The following is a 21,391-nucleotide window of genomic DNA, read 5'->3' on the forward strand; positions in this document are numbered from 1 at the left end:
ACATACAGCTATATACAGCTCTACGGCTCCACCTAGTGTCCACTATAGAATGACATGTTATTGATCATTACAATTCCTTCAAGCCACGAACCCATCCTAGCACAACACGCCAGTCCTCAGGCACTTACAGGCAGTTTAAGCCGCTTGCACCTGTTTTACAAGGGCTTTACGCCAATGAGAATACAGACCCGGGAAACCCGTGTGTCAATCCCTCTGCAGGTTATTGGCGGGCGCAATTTATTTTTTGAAGGAGCAACAACGGTGTAACTCACTGCGAGGAAATTCTAGGCCAAAGTGTCTTCAGGGATCTGGAGAAAAGGCAGGGGAACTGTTTTAAGAAATATTTTGGGGGTCATTTTCACTTTCATCGCTTGGGCAGTAAACTTGCAGAGCGGGTTTCTCACCCGTTATAAACCTATTTAATTTTAATCCTATTGAAATCAATGGGATGAAACTCAGACGAGTTCCGAACAGGTGGGCGATCTGTCCTGCCACATCACCGCCCTAGTGGTGAAGGAGAAAATTACCGCCATTGAGTTGCACTGCTGGCAAAAATGGCCAAGCAGACTTGATGGGCCAAATGGCCTACTTCTGTTCCTACACTACAGCTGAATTAGTGGTAAAGCTTTGAGGAAGATCTGTTTTTAGTAACATTTGGCATTACACTACAGTATATGCTTTTTCTACAGTTCTTCAGTAACTGAGAACATAAGTGCAAAGTATAAAGTATTAGTAAAATCTTCAAGAAAATCAAAAATTTGAACCTTCTCTGCTTAGCAACAAGTATGTGCGTCCCATGATAAAGCTGATTCTCACCAGTGTCACAAGCAGCTCAAACTTGATTCCCTCATTCTTCCCCAAACTAGAGTTTCATCAATCGCGTTTAAAATTATTTGGAACAGGGCATTCAGTCCATCAAGGCTGTTTTCCGTATCGTGGATAGGCTGTATCTCATCCAGCGACTTACTTAGACCACTAATATTATCACTAGTACAGTCTAAATAGCCTGCGTTATTTTTAATAACCAGTGTTTTTTTGACATCGCCCATTACATTCGTATTGTGAACCAGAGATATACAGCAGTAGTGAGAGAGCAGCACCGGCACCGCACTGTCTACTCGTTATTTGATTAGCTTCATTCGCTCCTTCAGAAGTCTCACTATAAAGTAATTCCTATTAAATTGGGTGCCAGACACGGCAACCTCAGTTTGCTTTCTCCAAAGACATTTTTATATTGCTGCTGTGGCACCAGGACCGAAGCCTTCCAGCGGGGTTGGGGGTAATATATTAGCATGGATAAAGGATTGGTTAATATGGGATGAGAGGGCTGTCCTATGCCCTGGGATGAGAGGGCTGTCCTATGAGGAGAGATTGAGTAGATTGGGCCGATACTGTCTGGAGTTTAGAAGAATAAGAGGTGATCTCATTGAAACATATAAGATTCTGAGGGGGATTGACAGGGTAGACGCTGAGAGGTTGTTTCCCCCTGGCTGGAGAGTCTAGAACTAGGGGTCACAGTCTCAGGATAGGGGGTCGGCCATTTAAGACTGAGATGAGGAGGAATTTCTTCACTCAGAGGGTTGTGAATCTTTGGAATTCTCTGCCCCAGAGGGCTGTGAATGCTGAGTCTTTGAGTATATTCAAGGCTGAGATCGATAGATTTTTGGACTCTAGGGGAATCAAGGGATATGGAGATCGGTCACAAAAGTGGAGTTGAGGTTGAAGATCAGCCATGATCTTATTGAATAGCGGAGCAGACTCGAGGGGCCGTATGGCCTCCTCCTGCTTTTATTTCTTATGTTAACGGACAGAAAACAGAGCAGGGATAAACGGGTCATTTTCGGGTTGGCAGCCTGTAACTAGTGGGGTACCACAAGGATCAGTACTTGGGCCTCAGCTATTTACAATCTATATTAATGGCTTAGTAGAAGTGGCCGAGTGCAATGTATCCAAGTTTGCTGACGATACAAAGCAAGGTGATAAAGTAAGCTGTGAGGAGGACACAAAGAGCCTGCAATGGGATAGAGACAGGTTAAGTAAGTGGGCAGTAAGGTGGCAGATGGAGTATAATGTGGGGAAATGTGAGGTTATTCACTTTGGTAGGAAGAATAGAAAAACAGAATATTTTTTAAATAGTGAGAAATTATTAAATGTTGGTGTTCAGAGAGATTTAGGTATCCTCGTACAGGAAACAGAGAAAGTCTGCAGATACAGCAAGTAATTAGGAAGGCAAATGGCATGTTGGCCTTTACTGCAAGGGGGTTGGAGTCTAAGAGTAAGGAAGTCTTGCTCCAATTGTACAGGGCCTTGGTGAGGCCACACCTGGAGTACTGGGCACAGTTTTGGTCTCCTTATACTTGCCTTGGAGGCGGTGCAACGAAGGTTCACTAGATCGATTCCTGGGATGAGAGGGCTGTCCTATGAGGAGAGATTGAGTAGAATGGGCCGATACGCTGGGGTTTAGAAGAATAAGAGGTGATCTCATTGAAACATAAGATTCTGAGGGGGATTGACAGGGTAGATGCTGAGAGGCTGTTTCTCCTGGCTGGAGAGTCTAGAACCAGGGGGCACAGTCTCAGGATAAGGGGAGGGAATCTTTGGAATTCTCTACCCCAGAGGGCTGTGGATGCTGAGTCGTTGAGTATATTCAAGGCTGAGATCGATAGATTTTTGGACTCATGGGGAATCGAGGGATCTGGAGATCGGGCGGCAATGGTCGAAGATCAGCCATGATCTTATTGAATGGTGGAGCAGGATCAAAGGGCCGTATGGCCGACTCCTGCTCCTAACTCTTATGTTCTTATGAAGGCCTTTGACCTCTGAGTACTCCTGTCCATTTCTGCTGCACTTGTCACTCGACTTGTTGAGGAACAGTAGAAAGTTATCAAAGCGAAATACAGATTAGGGAAGCCATTCATCCTATCTAGCTCCTCCTTCCTTAGCCTAGTCAATCTCCCAACACACCAGATAACTGCCTCTTGAATGATTCCAGAGATTGGTCCTCCATTCCACATACTGATCATGATTTTTGGCATCAAGTCCTCTTTCCATTTTGCACCTATATCCCCTTGTCTTGCAATCACAGTTTAACTTGAGATAGTCTCCAAATTTACCTTTTCTATTCCAGTTAGCATCTTATTTAGAGGGGAACGGTAGCATAGTGGTTATGTTACTGGACTAGTAATCCAGAGGCCTGGACTAATGATCCAGAGACATGAATGAGTTCAAATCCCACCACGGCAGCTGGAGAATTTAATTTCAAATAAAAAGCTAGTATCAGTAATGGTGACCATGAAACTACCAGATTGTTGTAAAAACCCATCTGGTTCACTAATGTCCTTTAGGGAAGGAAATCTGCTGTCCTTACCCGGTCTGGCCTCTACATGGCTTCAGACCCACAGCAATGTGGTTGACTCTTAAGTGCCCTCTGAAATGCCACTTATTCAAGAAAACAGCTCATCACCACCTTCTCAAGGGAAATTAGGGATGGGCAATAAATGCTGGCCTTGCCAGTGACGCCCACGCCTTGTATGAATTTAAAAAAAAATAACCTCTATAATGTCCCCTCTTGTTTCAAGGAGAGAGCCCTTGAGACGCATGGAAAGTTGCCATTGGAGGTGTGGCATTCACCTCCTTTATCGTGCATCTGCCAACAGATATAATAGTCCCCGAAATGATGTGACATGACAGGGTTGCCTTGAGAAACAAGATTTCATGGTAGCTTGTGATCTTCTTTAAAAAAAAGTCAGCCTCTGTGATTTATCAAATGCCTCCAATTAACATTATTTTCTAGCCCCTCCACCCTATGACCTCCTAAGGTCAGGACTGATGACAGCCAAGAGGACAGTAAATCTGCCCCAGGTCTCCATCAATGCGACTATGAATTAGCTGCGAGACAAAGTGCCACAGTGGCCCAATCATAACTCTCCTCCACTTGACATTACCCACAGGACATTACCATGGTCCAATGCAGCAGGAGAGGTGATTACTGGCACAAACCCATCTCTCACCACTTGATGTCACTGTGTGTTGGTGCTCCAATACCCTGAGTCACCTTACTGCCATCTACATATTATATTTAAATAGATATAAATAATAATATTTTCTTACCTCAAATGTATTTATTTTCCTGGTGTATTGCTTTGTAAAGATAATGCTGTTATGGACTTCAGGTGACCTGATAGTGTCTGAACATGTATTTCTGCTTCATGATTTGTAACTCCCCTCTACTGTGTTAATGGCTGACCACAATGGTCAGTGATGCTTTTAAGCTTTCCTGCCATGTTCCTCCCAAGATGCCAATAAAGATTCTTTGTTCCCCGCCCCAAAGCGCTGGGATTTCCGACAGACCCGGCTACCGGCCATAGAGCACATATACCAGAAACGCTGTTTACGGAGGTCACGGTCCATCATCAAAGACCCTACCCACCCCAGCCACAGTCTGTTCGCCCTCCTGCCATCTGGGAGACGCTACAGATGCATTCGCATCCGTACGACCAGATTTAGGAACAGCTTCTTTCCCAGGGCTGTCATCCTACTGAACTCCACAAATAAACTCTAAAGCCTGCACATCTGCCAATGCACTTTATTATGGTTATGTTTATGTTAATGTATTACAAGCCAAATGTATGTTGAATGTTTAAATGTCTTAATCTAAATGTACACTCTCGGGAGCCGCAAGCCTACATTTCGTTGTACTGCACTTGTGCACTAACAATGACAATAAAGTTGATTATGATTATTATTATCATTAGGGGATCGGAACTCTGCTGGTTTCCGATTCCCCTGCAAATTCCACCCTTCTTGATGTCAAGACGCTGAAAAATCACGGCCCCGAGAATCACGGCCCCAGGAATCTCGTGGCCTCAGCTTGTATTAAAAAGATTGGCAGACTTTTACTTCACACGCAAGGAAGTAGAAGATGCCTGTAGAGTTATTTCCCATTTTAACAAAAACAGTTGAGTGTAAGTCAGTGCTTAAACCTGTTTAGATCAGAATGCTTTTGCTTGCAAAGTGCAGAGATATTGTAAATGAATGAACGTTTCTAGTGAAACAGCAAATAGGAAATATCCACAAATGTGGTTATGATGGGTTACAATTAGCCCATTATTATTTTTAATAAGAACAGCCTACCTGATGAAAACTGGGCTATCATCCGTCAGGGTGACGAGCAACTTCAAGGCATAGAGTGGCACTGGATCAGGCTCCATCAAGATCTGGTCATAACTGAAATTTAAAAAAAAATAACCTTAAGCAGCTTAGAAATCCGCATTTTCATCTCTCACAGGTAACCACTGGTCATTCAACTCCTGCAGCTAAGAGGGTGCACTGGGTACCCTGGCTGCAAGCTCCCTGCGTTCAGACATTTAACACACATCAGCTTCAATGTGCTGCAGTGAAGATAGTGGCGGCCCAAGCAGGCTTGAAGCACGACTTACTTCTGCGTCAGAATTTTCATTCTCAAAGTTGGATCTGTCCAAATTGAAAGTGATTTCAATTAGCCTCTGATCAGCAGTGAGGCTTTGCTGCCCCATACCAACGGGCCATTTTACAAAGGATGGGACCCCAACATTCCCAGGAAGGTCACTGACCACCCACGCTGATTCCAGATATCCGGCGTTATAGGTGAGCCTCCCAACTGCACTGCTCAATGACCACATCTGGAACAGTGCACCCAGGAGGGCCTGCCTGTAACATCCGGCTGGCTCAAACCATCCATTATCCTCCCAGACTGCTTCTTTGTTCTTGGGGAGAAGTGCTGGATTTACTTGTGAACGGGAAACTGGTTTTTGGCCCCCATCCTTTCCTCAGCCAGCATAGAAGGGCAAAAGCATGATTGGGATTGCTTCCCACCGCTAAAGTAAAATTCTCCGCAGTAATATATTATGCTGCAGATGGACTAGCTGTGAGAAATCGCTATCTGATGCAAAAAGAGTGAGCTGCGGTTTGCACTTTGGCCTGCCATGAGGGACCGCGGTCCATTGAAGTTTCAGAAGAGCAGCTATATTTCAGCAAAGTGGACCTTAAGTGACAGGAAGACCAGACAACCAGGAGTATTAATTACACTTTCACATTTAATGACATGTTTAATGATGTATGTTTTATTACATCTGGTGATTTGTGTGGTGGGTCCCTGGATGGCTTGCACCCGCTGTGCTGCCTCCCGACGGGTGCAGCCTTTGAGTTCCAACACACAATATAGAAGCAGAAAAGTTGGATTACAGTCTTAGCATCACCCAAAATTATTTTCCTTTTCACATTACCTGCCTGCCAGGGATTTGAGTATAAGAGTAAAGGCGTCTTACCGCAATTATATAGGGCCCTGGAGTATTGTGTACAGTTTTGGTCTCCTTACCTCAGTTCACCAGACTGATTCCTGGGATGGGGGGATTGTCCTACGAGGAGAGATTGAGTAGACTAGGCCTATATTCTCTAGAGTTTAGAAGAATGAGAAGTGATCTCATTGAAACATACAAAATTCTTACAGGGCTTGACAGGGTAGATGCAGGGAGGATGTTTCCCCTGGCTGGAGAGTCTAGGACCAGGGGTCACAGTCTCAGGATAAGGGGTCGGCCATTTAAGACTGAGATGAGGAGAAATTTCTTCACTCAGAGGGTGGTGAATCTTTGGAATTCTCTACCCCAGGGGGCTGCGGATGCTGAATCGTTGAGTATATTCAAGGCTGAGATCGATAGATTTTTGGACTCTAGGGGAATCGAGGGATATGGGGATCGGGCGGGAAAGTGGAGATGAGGTCGAAGATCAGCCATGATCTTATTGAATGGCGGAGCAGGCTCGAGAGGCCGAATGGCCGACTCCAGCTCCTAGTTCTTATGTTACAATAAGATCACTGTAGTTTTGAGCAAAGGAAAAACTGCAAATCAAATTTGGCAAATGGTTTATGTAGAAAATGAGAATAAATCAAAACGCAGCATATTCATCATCACATGCAGCCCCCGAACCCCCAGAAAAATTCGTGGGAACTTAATGCACTTAAATTTCATAGCATTACAGTCATACCACAAAAGAAGTAGGGGATACTCTCATTATGGTTTACTGATGACCCTAGTTGTGCGGTCACCAATGCCGCTTTTTCCTAAATACCAGGAGACAAATAACAAGAAGTGGAGACCAATGTTCCCTTTAATTTTTTTGGGGTGTGTGGCCCCTTTAAGTGGCTGCACATGATTGTTTTTCCCTGTTTAAAAGCCAGTGAGCCGGCTGCGCGGGTGCTGCAGGGCGCAGCTTGAAGGGAACATTGGTGGAGACTCCTTGATCTCATTTTCTCTTCCTCTGTGGAGAACGGTTAACATTAACTCAGTGCCTCTCCGAGCAGCACAGGAGAGCTCGGGTACTCCTTGTAGTTGGAGGTTGAATCTATGGCTCTGATATTACTTTTCCGAGCGGCCGAGGATTGCTAATTTTCCAGGTGCGACTGAGAGAAAAGGTGTGGGGGCGGAGAGTCACAGCTGTGACTTCACCAAGTGGCTATTCTTGTGTGTTCTCAGCCGGTGAATGTTGGCATGCCATTCAAATAAGGTGGGCATCACAATAAAACTTAGTCCTCTCTACGTACAATATCTAAACAGGCGTTCTCTCCAGCAGATGCTGCATATTGTCATTCTGGCTCCGATCAGATAACTTGACGTGGTACAGATTTAGGACCTCCCCTGATCAATAAGGCTCAGTGCCACATCAGGACCAGTTACCAACTAAGGTATCAGGGAACCGCGTTATTTTTAGTTTAAACTTCGTCATCCAGTAAGTCAAATGCAAAAGTGACTGTAATGTGCTCCCTCCATGAATGAATAGCCGCCCAGCTAAATGCAAGTTAATTCATCCATTCAACATTTGTGCCTAAGCTGACGCGCGAATAACTGCCACATGGGTTGGGTCCCGTGGGTGACCAGACCATGGAACCTTACTCCTAAAGGTATTGCCTTTTCCTGGACAGGAGGAGGAGGGAAAAGAAAATGAGATAATAGTGCCAGTTCAGTTGGTAGCACTCTCGCCTCTGAGTCAGAAGGTCGTGGGTTCAAGTCCCACTCCAGTGACTTGAGCACAAAATCCAGGCTGACACTCCAGTGCAGTACTGAGGGAGTGCTGCACTGTCGGAGGGGCAGTACTGAGGGAGCGCTGCACTGTCGGAGGGGCAGTACTGAGGGAGCGCTGCACTGTCGGAGGGGCAGTACTGAGGGAGCGCTGCACTGTCAGAGGGGCAGTACTGAGGGAGCGCTGCACTGTCGGAGGGGCAGTACTGAGGGAGCGCTGCACTGTCGGAGGGGCAGTACTGAGGGAGCACTGCACTGTCGGAGGGGCAGTACTGAGGGAGCGCCGCACTGTCGGAGGGGCAGTACTGAGGGAGCGCCGCACTGTCGGAGGGGCAGTACAGAGGGAGCGCTGCACTGTCGGAGGGGCAGTACAGAGGGAGCGCTGCACTGTCGGAGGGGCAGTACTGAGGGAGCGCTGCACTGTCGGAGGGGCAGTACTGAGGGAGCGCTGCACTGTCAGAGGGGCAGTACTGAGGGAGCGCTGCACTGTCAGAGGGGCAGTACTGAGGGAGCGCTGCACTGTCGGAGGGGCAGTACTGAGGGAACGCTGCACTGTCGGAGGGGCAGTACTGAGGGAGCCCTGCACTGTCAGAGGTGCCGTCTTTCGGATGAGATGTCTGCCCTCTCAGGTGGATGTAAAAGACCCCGTGGCACTACTTCGAAGAAGAGCAGGGGAGTTATCCCCGGTGTCCAGGCCAATATTTATCCTTCAACCAACATCACTAAAACAGATTATCTGGTCATTATCACGTTGCTGTTTGTGGGAGCTTGCTGTGCGCAAATTAGCTGCCGCGTTTCCTACATTACAACAGTGACCACACTTCAAAAAGTAATTCATTGGCTGTAAAGCACTTTGGGATGTCCGGTGGTCGTGAAAGGCGCTATAGAAATGCAAGTCTTTCTGTCTTTTTAACATTGGCAAAAAAAAGAAAGCAACTACTAGAATCAAAACCAGACAGACGATTTGCATAAAAGTTCAGAGTGAATTTGGGAAAGTTGAAGCATTGTGTTGCAGATCTTGTTAGCAGCATTTTGGCTGGTGGTCAGAAATGTTTATAAGCAAAAGCCATTTACAACTGGTTTGTACACGTGTGGCATCATTAAGCTTCTTTCTTGTAACAAAATTAATATTTTAGTACATTACAAGATTAATCAAATTAATCGAAACATGCTTGCACTATATTTCTGTTCCAGACTGAGAAGTAAAACGAGGTTTATTTTTAGAGTGAGCGTCATTTTCTGACGGAAATACAAAGATCAGTCAGGGCAAGAATGCAGTCCACAGACTGAAGCTGCAAGGGCTCCAAGTGCTTCAGTGTATCTTTTCCCCCAATTTTCTCTGCTCCCGTCATGAAATTGCCAACTCGTGCTGGGATATAACTATCTCACCAATATCCACATGTGCACACTTTCCATCACACATCACTGTGTAACAAATAAGAGTGGGCGTGCGGCCTGATCTTCCCTCTCTTTAGCTAGGAGTACTGAAGCTAATTGTAGGACCTCCAACACTTGCTGCGCGGGTCAGGCACTGGAGATTGACTCAGCACAGGCTGGAGATTGAATCTCTATCACACCAAGTCTCTGAGAAAACGTCTGCTAGTTTTCTGAAGGAACTTCTCCTTAAATAAAGAATTATGTTTGTAGGCTCTTTATCACTGTGTCCTAAAGTGCTTTACAGTCAATGGATTACTTTTGAAGGACCAATAATGTTATGTAGGCAAATGAGATCGCCATTATACGCACAGCAACATCTCACAAACAGCAAATGACTGAATGTCCGGACAATCTGTTTTGGCAAGGACGCTAGGATCACTCCCTACTCCTCATCTTATAGTGCCAAGGGATCTGTCACGTCCACCTGAGCTAGCATACGGGGCCAGAGGTTAACGTCTCATCTGAAACTATGCGGTGCTCCCTCAGTACTGCACTGAAGTGCCAGCCCAGATTATGCGCTCAATTCTGCAGTGGGTCTTAAGCACTCAATCTTCTGACTCAGAATGGCACCAACAGATCCAAGCTCATTCAGGCTCTATCAGAATTTTAGATTGAGGGCTAGAGTTCTGATCTATGCCATGGTCGAGTCAGGTTAGGGTCACAATGTTTCCTCACGCAGCGATTTCCCAACCGGTAGTGGAATTTAAAGGGGGTCGCACAAGAACATAAGAAATAGGAGCAGGAGTCGGCCATTCGGCCCCTCAAGCCTGCTCCACCATTCAATAAGATCATGGCTGATCTTCGACCTCAACTCCACTTTCCCGCCCGATCCCCATATCCCTTAATTCCCCTAGAGTCCATAAATCTATCACAGCCTTGAATATACTCAACGACTCAGCATCCACAGCCCTTTGGGGCAGAGAATTCCAAAGATTCACAATCCTGAGTGAAGAAATTCCTCCTCATCTCAGTCCTAAATGGCCGACCCCTTATCCTGATACTGTGACCCCTGGTTCTAGACTCTCCAGCCAGAGGAAACAACCTCTCAGCATCTACCCTGTCAATCCCCTGACTAGGTAAAATTGCACCTCCCACTGTTTTCAATCCAACCACTCAGACACACAAGGAATTTCTCCGATTATGATGCCACTGGACTAGCATAGAAGGGAGGGAGATTCCCGTCAGGATCTTTATGCTGACAGGAAAATAGTTCATGCGAGTTTATAATGTTCTTCTATATAAAAAGGGAACATTTGAAATAAAAAGCACTGCCCTTAAGAACTGTTCTTCCCCCTTCATTTCTTTTAAACAGGAATTTGAAACTTCTATTACATAGAAACATAGAAGATAGGAGCAGGAGTAGGCCATTCGGCCCCTCGAGCCTGCTCCGCCATTCAATGAGATCATGGCTGATCATCCAAACTCAGTACCCTGTCCCTGCCTTCTCCCCATATCCCTTGATCCCTTTAGCCTTAAGAAATATATCTAACTCCTTCTTGAATATATTTAATGAATTGGCCTCCACCGCCTTCTGTGGTGGAGAATTCCATAGGTTCACCACTCTCTGGGTGAAGAAATTCCTCCTCATCTCTGTCCTAAATGGCTTACCCCTTATCCTTAGACTGTGACCCCTGGTTCTGAACTCCCCCGCCATCGGGAACAGCCTTCCTGCATCTAGTCTGTCTAGTCCTGTTAGAATTTTATAAGCTTCAATGAGATCCCTGTGGTAAACCACTTTTATCGTTCACTATCGTTACACTATGGTTATCACTGTTTATATCGTTACACTATGGTTATCACTGTTTACACTGTTGTATCACTACACAAGGTCACCTCTTGCCACGCTGTTATACCTGGGCTGATCACAGCTGACTCCGCCCATGGCTCCGCCTGCTTGCCCAGGTATAAAGGTGGTCGACTGGCTGGTATTCCTCCTTGTTGGATCCGATCACCCACGAGGGTGGGCTCTGTTATTTAGCCAATAAAAACCTATAGTTACTAACTTAACTCGTCGCTTTTCATGAACTGAATTGATAGGTATATCAATTTTATTGGCTAAATTTTGAAATGTCTACAACGGAGCAGCCAAACGACCAGTCAGACGTACAGCCTCAGCCAAACGGCCATCTACAACAGCCCCAGCAGCCGGCCTGGCTACGAGCCCTCCGGCCGCCGTACCTGGATCTAAACCCACAGGCTGCGAATTCAGCCCTCGACTTCGAACACTGGCTGAGCTGCTTCGAAGCCTACCTGGGAGAATGCGGCGTGCCTCCGGCATCCAAACTAAGAGTTCTGACCGCTCAGGTGAGCCCTAAAGTATCTGCACTCATCCGGGACATTGCCACATACGAGGACGCCCTCAACCTGCTAAAAGAACAGTATCGGAGCCCTGTAAACTCAATGTACGCCAGGCATCTCCTAAGATCCCGCTCGCAACAGCCAGGAGAGTCAGTTGATGATTTTTTACGGGCGCTGCAAATACTCGGCAGGGACTGTGACTTTAAAGCCGTAACAGCTGCAGAACATACAGATGGAAACATCCGAGATGCCTTCGTGAAAGGCCTTTGGTCAGACTACTCACGGCAAAGACTGCTGGAATCAAAGGACCTCGACCTGAAAACAGCTGCTATCCTCGCTCACTCCTTGGAAGTGGCCCATCGGGACCTCGAGGCGTACTCCAGGTACTGTGCTGCGCGACCCTGGGACTCGGGCCCGACCCTGGCCGCAATACCCCTCGCACCGCCGCCTCTGGGACCTACCGCAGCGTCGGTGTCCCGGAACCGATCGGGGCCGCCACCCCCGGTACCGGCTGCGACATCGGAGCCCCGCGATCGGGCCGCCGGCTGCTTCTTCTGTGGCCAGGCGAAACACCCGAGGGCGCGCTGCCCTGCAAGAAACGCGACCTGCTCCGACTGCCACAAGAAAGGCCACTTCGCGAAGGCCTGCAGGGGGAAAGCCACAGACGCCAGCAGTGCCTCATGCGAGTTGTGGGGGCGGCCATCTTTCATCAAGGCCACAGATGCCAGTATCCCCTCGTGTGAGTCGTGGGGGCGGCCATCTTTGATCAAGGCCACCGACGCCGGCAGTGCCTCATGTGAGTTGTGGGGGCGGCCATCTTCTCCGCCATTTTATTCAACGTCGTGGGCGCCGCCATTTTGTTCACCACACTCGACCGCCACCTTGTCTCCAGACCTGACCACCGCCTCACCCGCAGACTACAGCAGCTCGCTCAGCCATACACTAGCCTCCGTCACACTTGACCAAGCTCACCCGCATCACCTGTCCAAGTCCATGATGGACATCAAAGTAAACGGCCACGCCACGACCTGCCTGTTCGACAGCGGAAGCACGGAGAGTTTCATCCATCCAGACACGGTGAGCCACTACTCCCTCGCTGTCCGGCCAACGCACAACCGGATCTCGATGGCGTCGGGGTCCCATTCTACAGACATCAGCGGCTACTGTGTTGTGACCCTGTCGGTTAGGGGCACGGAGTATAAAAATTTTAAACTTCTCGTCCTGCCCCAGCTCTGCGCTGCTGTCCTACTAGGGCTGGATTTCCAATCCCACCTTCAAAGTGTCACTTTGGCATACGGTGGACCCCTCCCCCCACTCACAGTCTACAACCAGCAGCTTTTAAACCGCCCACCGCGTAGCACCTGCGGCCTATCCACCCTCAAGGTCCCGCCCCCCTCCCTGTTCGCTAACCTCACCCGCGACTGTAAACCCGTCGCTACCAAGAGCAGGCGGTACAGCGCTGGGGACAGAGCTTTTATTAGCTCCGAGGTGCAGCGACTCCTGAAGGTACCGGTCTGGTAAACTGAACGAACCCCCAGATGCTCTATCACGAAGTACATGCGCCAACGCGCAAATTGATAGACTGCAGACCCTCCACAACGACCTCTGCCACCCCGGGGTCACCAGACTTTACCACTTCATTAAGGCCCGCAACCTGCCCTACTCCATCGAGGAGGTCAGGACCATGACCAGGAACTGCCAAACCTGTGCCGAATGCAAACCGCATTTCTTTAGGCCAGACAGAGCAAGCCTGATCAAGGCCACCCGCCCCTTCGAGCGCTTGAGCATCGATTTTAAGGGGCCCCTCCCGTCCTCTGACCGTAATGTGTACTTCCTCAACATTATTGATGAGTACTCCCGTTTCCCCTTTGCCTTCCCCTGCCCAGACATGACCAGTACCACGGTCATCAAATGCCTGAACGACCTCTTCGCCTTGTTCGGGTTCCCGAACTATATACATAGCGACCGGGGCTCATCCTTCATGAGCGAGGAACTTCGCCAGTTCCCACTAGCGAGAGGTATTGCTGCAAGCAGGACCACCAGCTACAACCCCCGAGGGAACGGCCAGGTGGAAAGAGAGAACGCGACTGTCTGGAAGGCCGTTCTCTTAGCCTTAAAGTCTAAGGGCCTCCCAACCTCTCGCTGGCAGGAAGTCCTCCCGGCAGCGCTGCATTCCATCCGGTCACTGCTTTGCACTGCCATTAACGCCACCCCCCATGAACGAATGTTTGTTTTCCCCAGGAAGTCGACTACGGGAACCTCGCTACCAACATGGCTGACTTCTCCGGGGCCCGTCTTGCTGCGAAAGCACGTGAGGGCCCATAAAACGGACCCCCTGGTCGAGAAGGTGGACCTCCTGCATGCCAACCCCCAGTACGCCTATGTGGCATACCCAGACGGGCGGGAGGACACAGTCTCCTTACGAGACCTCGCACCCTCGGGCACCCCTGAGACACCACCGTTACCCCCCACCACCCCCCCAAATCCAGCCCAGGTAGACGGCATGCCGGAACCCCACGAGCCTTCGCCGACCACGCAGACACCAGCATTAACATCGAATACTGCACCACCGCCGCCGCTGCTGCTGCGCCGATCAGAAAGGCTTACGAGGCCTCCGGACAGACTGACATACCCGAACTGGTAGTACACTTCACCCCGCCGGACTCAAATTTAAACAAGGGGTGAATGTGGTAAACCACTTTTATCGTTCACTATCGTTACACTATGGTTATCACTGTTTACACTGTTGTATCACTACACAAGGTCACCTCTTGCCACGCTGTTATACCTGGGCTGACCACAGCTGACTCCGCCCATGGCTCCGCCTGCTTGCCCAGGTATAAAGGTGGTCGACTGGCTGGTATTCCTCCTTGTTGGATCCGATCACCCACGAGGGTGGGCTCTGTTATTTAGCCAATAAAAACCTATAGTTACTAACTTAACTCGTCGCTTTTCATGAACTGAATTGATAGGTATTTCAATCCCCTCTCATTCTTCTAAACTCTAGTGAGTATAAGCCCAATCGACCCAATCTCTCCTCATATGTCATTCCTGCCATCCCAGGTATCAGTCTGGTGAATCTTCACTGCACTCCCTCCATGGCAAGAACATCCTTCCTCTGATAAGGTGACCAAAACTGCACACAATACTCAAGGTGTGGTCTCACCAAGGCCCTGTACAACTGCAGCAAGACATCCTTGTTCCTGTACTCAAACCCTCTCGCTACGAAGGCCAACATACCATTTGCCTTCTTAACCGCCTGCTGCACCTGCATGCTTACCGTCAGCGACTGGTGCACAAGGACACCCAGGTCTCGTTGCACTTCCCCTTCTCCCAATCTATTGCCGTTCAGATAATAATCTGCCTTCCTGTTTTTGCCACCAAAGTGGATAACCTCGCATTTATCCACATTATACTGCATCTGCCATGCATCTGCCCAATCACCCAACCTGTCCAAATCATACTGGAGTTTCTCAGCATCCTCCTCACAGCACACATGCCCACCCAGCTTTGTGTCGTCTGCAAACTTGGAGATATTACATCTAGTTCCCTCGTCTAGATCATTAATATATATTGTGAATAGCTGGAGTCCTAGGACCGATCCCTGCGGTACCCCACTAGTCATTGCCTGCCACTCGGAAAAAGACCCGTTTATTCCAACTCTTGGCTTCCTGTCTGCCAACCAGTTCTCTATCCAAGTCAGTACCTTGCCCCCAATCCCATGTGCTTTAACTTTACACGCTAATCTCTTATGCGGGACCTTATCGAAAGCCTTCTGAAAGTCCAAATACACCACATCCACTGGTTCTCCCTTATTATTCTACCAGTTACATCCTCAAAAAATTCCAGTAGATTAGTCAAGCACGATTTACCTTTTGTAAATCCATGTTGACTTTGTCCGATCCTATCACTGTTTTCCAAGTGCTCTGCTATTACATCTTTTATAATGGACTCTAGCATTTTCCCCACTACCGATGTCAGGCTTACCGGTCTATAATTCCCCGTTTTCTCTCTACCACCTTTTCTGAACAGTGGGGTAACATTAGCTACCCTCCAATCCATGGGAACTGTTCCAGAGTCTATGGAATTTTGAAACATCACCAGCAATGCATCTACTATTTCTAGGGCCACTTCCTTAAGTACCCTAGGATCTAGATTATTAGGCCCTGGGGATTTATCGGCCTTCAATCCCATCAATTTCCCTAACACCATTTCCCTACAAATACTGATTTCATTCAGTTCCTCCCTCTCATTAGACCCTATGTTCCCTGACATCTCTGATCGAATCTTGATGATTCTAAAATACAGCATTCGAAGATCAGAGTCATTTTATAATTTCAATATACTAACTAGCACCTAATTATTTATTCATTCACGGGATGTGGGCGTCGCTGGCAAGACCAGCATTTATCCCTAATTGCCCTCGAGAAGGTGGTGGGGAGCCGCCACCTTGAACCCTTGCAGTCCATCATAGCAGGTTTTTTTTTGATACAATGACTCGTGGCCATTTCAGAAGGCAGTCTGGAGTCACATATAGGCCAGACCGGGTAAGGATGGCACATTCCCTTCCCTAAAGGACATTAGTGAACCAGATGGGTTTTTACAACAATCCGGTAGTTTCATGGTCACCATTACTGATACCAGCTTTTTAATTCCCGATTTATTTAATTAACTGAATTTAAAATCCCCAGCTGCCGTGGTGGGATTTGAACTCGTCTCTCCAAATGATTAGTCCAGGCCTCGGGATTACTCGTCCAGTAACATAACCACTACGCGACCATACCTAGTACGATTAGATGAGCTGAATTCCAAAATGGAGCATTCACTTACTGAGGGAGCAGCGATTCCCGGATGAGGGTCAGCAATTTGCTGTTTGTAGCAAGGTTCTCCCCCTGCTCTCCCAACAGGGCCTCGTGGTTTGCCACGAGCGACGTGGTTTCTGACAGCAACCGCAAGCTGAAGATCCGCCATTCCACTTTAAAGACACACAGAAACATGAAAGGGTTAAAAAAAAAAAGTCTACAAAAAAAATGGAAAGGCAGAATTGCTGGAAATTTTAATCACTGCTGAGTTGTTCTGGCAACCCTTACCATTCTGACTAAGCACCAGGGAAACCAAGGGTGGGAGAATGCAGTCGACAATCTGAAAAACAGAAATAAGCAGAGATTAAAGGAAAATGTGTGGCCATTTTGACAATTATTAACTTGAAACAGCACTTACTCAAATGCAGAATATTACACACATTTGTATTGACTTTGATGTGTCTTTTTCGGCCAATTTTCGTCACCATTTGTTTTTCTTCAACTTGAAGGCGCTGCCTCTGGCTGGGATATGATTTCACAGACACGTGGCACTGTCGCTGAGGTTGCCACTCTTAATGTGTGACCCTGCACAGCGAGTGTCAGAAGTGACTGTCCGTGGGGGCACGTCACAATTGAGCCCAATCGTGACCTCCTCGCACACACTTTCTGACTGGGGGCAGCTGGACAGCAATTAGGAACGGCTGACATTCTCCCTCACGCCCTGCTCCGTAGCTGAGGGAGTCGAGACCACTTACAGCATCCCACTTGGGGCCCCCCCCAGCCGAGGTCTGGCGGCAGATTTTCAACATGCCACCCGGGCGTAAAACCGGGCGTTGCGGCTCGGCCTCCCGTTCTAGAAACCGCCCGGTTTCTATTTCCATCGACTTCGATGAATCGCCGGCGTTACGCCCGGGCGGCAGGATGAAAAGCTACCCCTCTGCTCGTTCAGCGGAGGCACTGTGGGCCTTTTAAACAGAGGAAAGAGCTATGATGTCAACTTACTTGATTGCAAAGTCTTATCATGCTATCTTATCTGCATTTGCTTTGATGCCATGTCAACTTTCCCTCGGCAAGATCAGCATCAGACTCAAATACTAGATTGGCTCGGGTTCACAGGAAAGGGGAAGGTAGGAAGATAAAGGCTTATCAACCCCAAGAGCAGCATGTACATATTACTGGAAACCATTTGCCTCACTGGTTATTGTTAGGCTTTAAATAGTGGTTCAATCTGTGAAATAAATAATTAGCATAAACAATGTTGGTAGCTCGGTGAAGGATCCCCACATTCAGACTGGAATTTAGGGATTTGCCTGTATACACTGTTGTAGAGGAGTAACATTTTAGCTATTTTTTTTTTAATTTCATCACATTCACCCCTTCTATAGATTTAGTCTGTTCGGGGGTTTGATAGTCCTCTGCGACCGACGTGGCTGTTGTGGTGCCGCGGGTGTCGGCTGGGTGTCCCCGGTGGCCTCCTGGGTCTCTGCCGGGGGTGCCGCCAGGGTTGTTGAAGGGGTGGTTGGTGGGGGTACCGTTGGTCGATGTTCTTCCGGGGGTGATGAAAGAGTAGTGGGTGGGTAAGAGTTGCTGTGGTCGTTGTTGCTGCTGTTGTCGTGGTTGTTGTCGTTACCGGCTGGGGCGACGTCTTTTATGGACACGGTGTCCTCCCTTCCGTCGGCGTGCCGGACATACGCGTATTGGGGGTTGGCGTGGAGTAGGTGCACTGACTCCACGAGAGGGTCCGTCTTGTGGCCCCTCACATGCCTTCGCACGAATACCGGACCTGGGGTGGAGAGCCATGACGGCATGGATATGCCTGAGGTGGATTTCCGGGGAAAGACAAACATTCGCTCGTGAGGCGTGGCATTAGTGGCAGTACACAATAGCGACCGTATCGAATGGAGCACATCTGGGAGGACTTCCTGCCAGCGGGAGATAGGGAGGCCTTTGGTCCTTAGAGCTAGAGTGACTGCTTTCCATACTGTCCCGTTCTCTCGCTCCACTTGACCGTTACCCCAGGGGTTGTAGCTGGTGGTACGGCTCGTGGCGATCCCCCTGGACAGCATGTACTGGCGTAGCTCTTCACTCATGAAGGACGCCCCCCTATCCGTATGGATGTAGCTCGGCATACCGAACAGGCAGAACAGGCTGTTGAGGCATTTAATGACCGTGGCGCTGGTCATGTCTGGGCAGGGGAAGGCGAATGGGAAACGAGAGTATTCGTCCACAATGTTCAGGAAGTAAACATTGCGGTCGACGGACGGGAGGGGGCCCTTGAAATCTAAGCTGAGCCGCTCAAAGGGCCGTGTAGCTTTGATTAAGTGGGCTCTATCTGGGCGGTAGAACCGAGGCTCGCACTCAGCGCAAGTGCGACAGTTCCTGGTCAGGGACCGAACTTCCTCAATCGAGTAGGGTAAGTTGCGGGACTTTATGAAATGGAACAGCCGCGTGACCCCTGGGTGGCAGAGGTCGTTGTGGAGGGTCTGTAGCCGATCCCCGGTGGCGCTGGCACACATCCCTCGTGAGAGGGCGTCGGGGGATTCGTTAAGGGCCCCTGGCCGGTAAATGATGTCATAATCGAAGGTGGAGAGCTCGATCCGCCACCTAAGAATCTTATCATTTTTAATCTTCCCCCTCTGTTTATTATTGAACATAAACGCTACCGACCGCTGGTCGGTAAGTAGGGTGAAGCGTTTGCCGGCTAGGTAGTGGCGCCAGTGGCGCACTGCCTCCACGATGGCTTGGGCCTCCTTTTCTACGGAGGAGTGTCTGATCTCGGGCCCTTGGAGGGTCCTCGAGAAGAAAGCTACGGGCCGCCCCGCCTGGTTGAGGGTGGCCGCCAAGGCAAAGTCAGACGCATCACTTTCCACTTGAAAGGGAGTGTTCTCGTCCACTGCCTGTAGCGTGGCCCGCTCAATATCCTGCTTAATGCTTTTGAAGGCGGCGTGGGCCTCAGCAGAGAGCGGAAAAGAGGATGCTTTCAAGAGGGGGCGGGCTTTGTCGGAGTAGTTGGGGACCCATTGGGAATAATAAGAAAATAACCCCAGGCACCTTTTCAGGGCTTTGGGAGTGTTGGGCAGGGGCAGCTCCCGTAGGGGGCGCAATCGGTCGGGGTCTGGTCCGATTTCCCCATTCTCCACCACGCTGCCTAGTATGCAGAGGCGCGTGGTGTTGTAAACGCACTTGTCCTCGTTGTAGGTGAGGTTGAGTTTTTGTGCGGTTTTCAGGAACCTCTCAAGGTTCGAGTCATGATCCTGCTGGTTGTGACCGCAGATGGTGACGTTGTCGAGGTAGGGGAAGGTTGCCTGCAAGTGGTGGTCATCGACCATGCGGTCCATCTCCCTCTGGAAGACCGAGACCCCGTTCGTCACCCCAAAGGGGACTCTGAGGAATTGGTAGAGGCGTCCGTTCGCCTCGAAGGCGGTGTACGGGCGGTCCTCTGGTCTGATAGGGAGCTGGTGGTACGCTGACTTGAGGTCGATGGTGGAGAACACCCGGTATTGGGCGATTTGGTTCACCATTTCTGATATGCGGGGTAGCGGGTAGGCGTCTAGTTGGGTGTACCTGTTGATCGTTTGGCTATAGTCGATCACCATCCGTTTCTTCTCGCTACCCCTTACCACCACCACTTGGGCGCGCCACGGGCTATTGCTGCGTTCAATAATGCGCTCTTTCAGGAGCCTGTCTACCTCGGTCGCGATAAACCGCCTGTCCTCCCAGCTGTACCTCCTGCTTTTGGTCGCTATTGGCCGGCAGTTAGGGGTAAGGTTCGCGAATAGCGAAGGCGGCTTTACCTTCAGGGTAGCCAGACCGCACACTGTGAGGGGCGGCTGGGACCCACCGTAATTGAGCGTGATGCTTTGGTGGTAGCACTGGAAATCCAGGCCCAAGATCACGCTCGCACATAGATTCTTCATGATTAATACTTTAAAATTATCGTATACAGTTCCGTTAACGGACAATTGTACCGTGCAGTAACCCATAATGGTCAATGTCTGGGTTTTATCAGCCATAGAGATGGTACCCCGAGTAGGGACCACCTTTAGGGAGAGTTGTTGTACCAGTTCAGGGTGGATAAAACTCTCCGTGCTTCCACTGTCAATTAAACATTTAACCCTGCACCCGTTTACCTCGATGTCCACCATTGATTTGGATAGCGGGTGCGGCCTGGTCTGGTCCACTGTGACCGATGCCACTGTAGGGCCCTGATCGAGACAAGATGGCGTCCACGCTGTCTGCTCACAAGATGGCGGACCCCACGAGGTCGGGCAAGATGGCGTCCAAGATGGCCGCTCCCACGGCGCACACGCGGCGGTGGCGGGTTTTCCGGCGGGGTTCCCTCTGCACACCTTCCCGAAGTGCCCCTTCTTACCGCACTTAAAGCAGGTGGTGCCTTTCGCCGGGCACAGGTTTCTGGTGTGCTTCGGCTGCCCGCAGAAGTAGCAGTTGGGTCCCCGACGCGTCGCGGCTGTCGTAGGGCTTCTGGGGGGAGAGCGGGGCCCCGACGGTGTCGGGCTGCCGGGCGGGGAAGATGCCTTCCAAGATGGCGGCGCCCTTGGTGCACACGTGGCAGCGTGGACAGCGCGGGCTGAAGAGTAGGCGTCCGAGTTTCTCTGGGCCACATCCAGGGATCGTGCTGTGTCCGCAGCCTGTTTCAGGTCCAATCCCGTTTTTTCCAGCAGTCTCTGCCGGATGTAAGTGGAGCTGAGGCCTGTGATAAAGGCATCACGAACAAGCTCGTCAGTGTACACTGCGGCTTTTACATCTTGGCACTTGCAGTCTTTGCCAAGCGTTTTCAGGGTG

The 21,391-nt window shown here is 49.4% G+C and overlaps 1 protein-coding gene across 1 annotated transcript in view; it reads right to left on the reverse strand.

The window, feature by feature from the left end:
- ulk4 (unc-51 like kinase 4) overlaps window positions 1-21,391 on the reverse strand; it is a 585,662-nt gene that overhangs the window by 237,472 nt on the left and 326,799 nt on the right. The window contains exons 26-28 of the mRNA XM_085989398.1: window positions 16,877-16,928; window positions 16,617-16,761; window positions 5,134-5,226 (exon numbers count right to left, since the gene is read on the reverse strand). Coding sequence (XP_085845524.1) covers window positions 5,134-5,226; window positions 16,617-16,761; window positions 16,877-16,928 — 290 coding nt within the window. The remainder of the gene's footprint in view (window positions 1-5,133; window positions 5,227-16,616; window positions 16,762-16,876; window positions 16,929-21,391) is intronic.

This window comes from Somniosus microcephalus, chromosome 5, assembly GCF_052327205.1.
Source record: "Somniosus microcephalus isolate GS21.2 chromosome 5, FLI_Smic_1.0, whole genome shotgun sequence".
Lineage (NCBI taxonomy): Eukaryota > Metazoa > Chordata > Chondrichthyes > Squaliformes > Somniosidae > Somniosus > Somniosus microcephalus.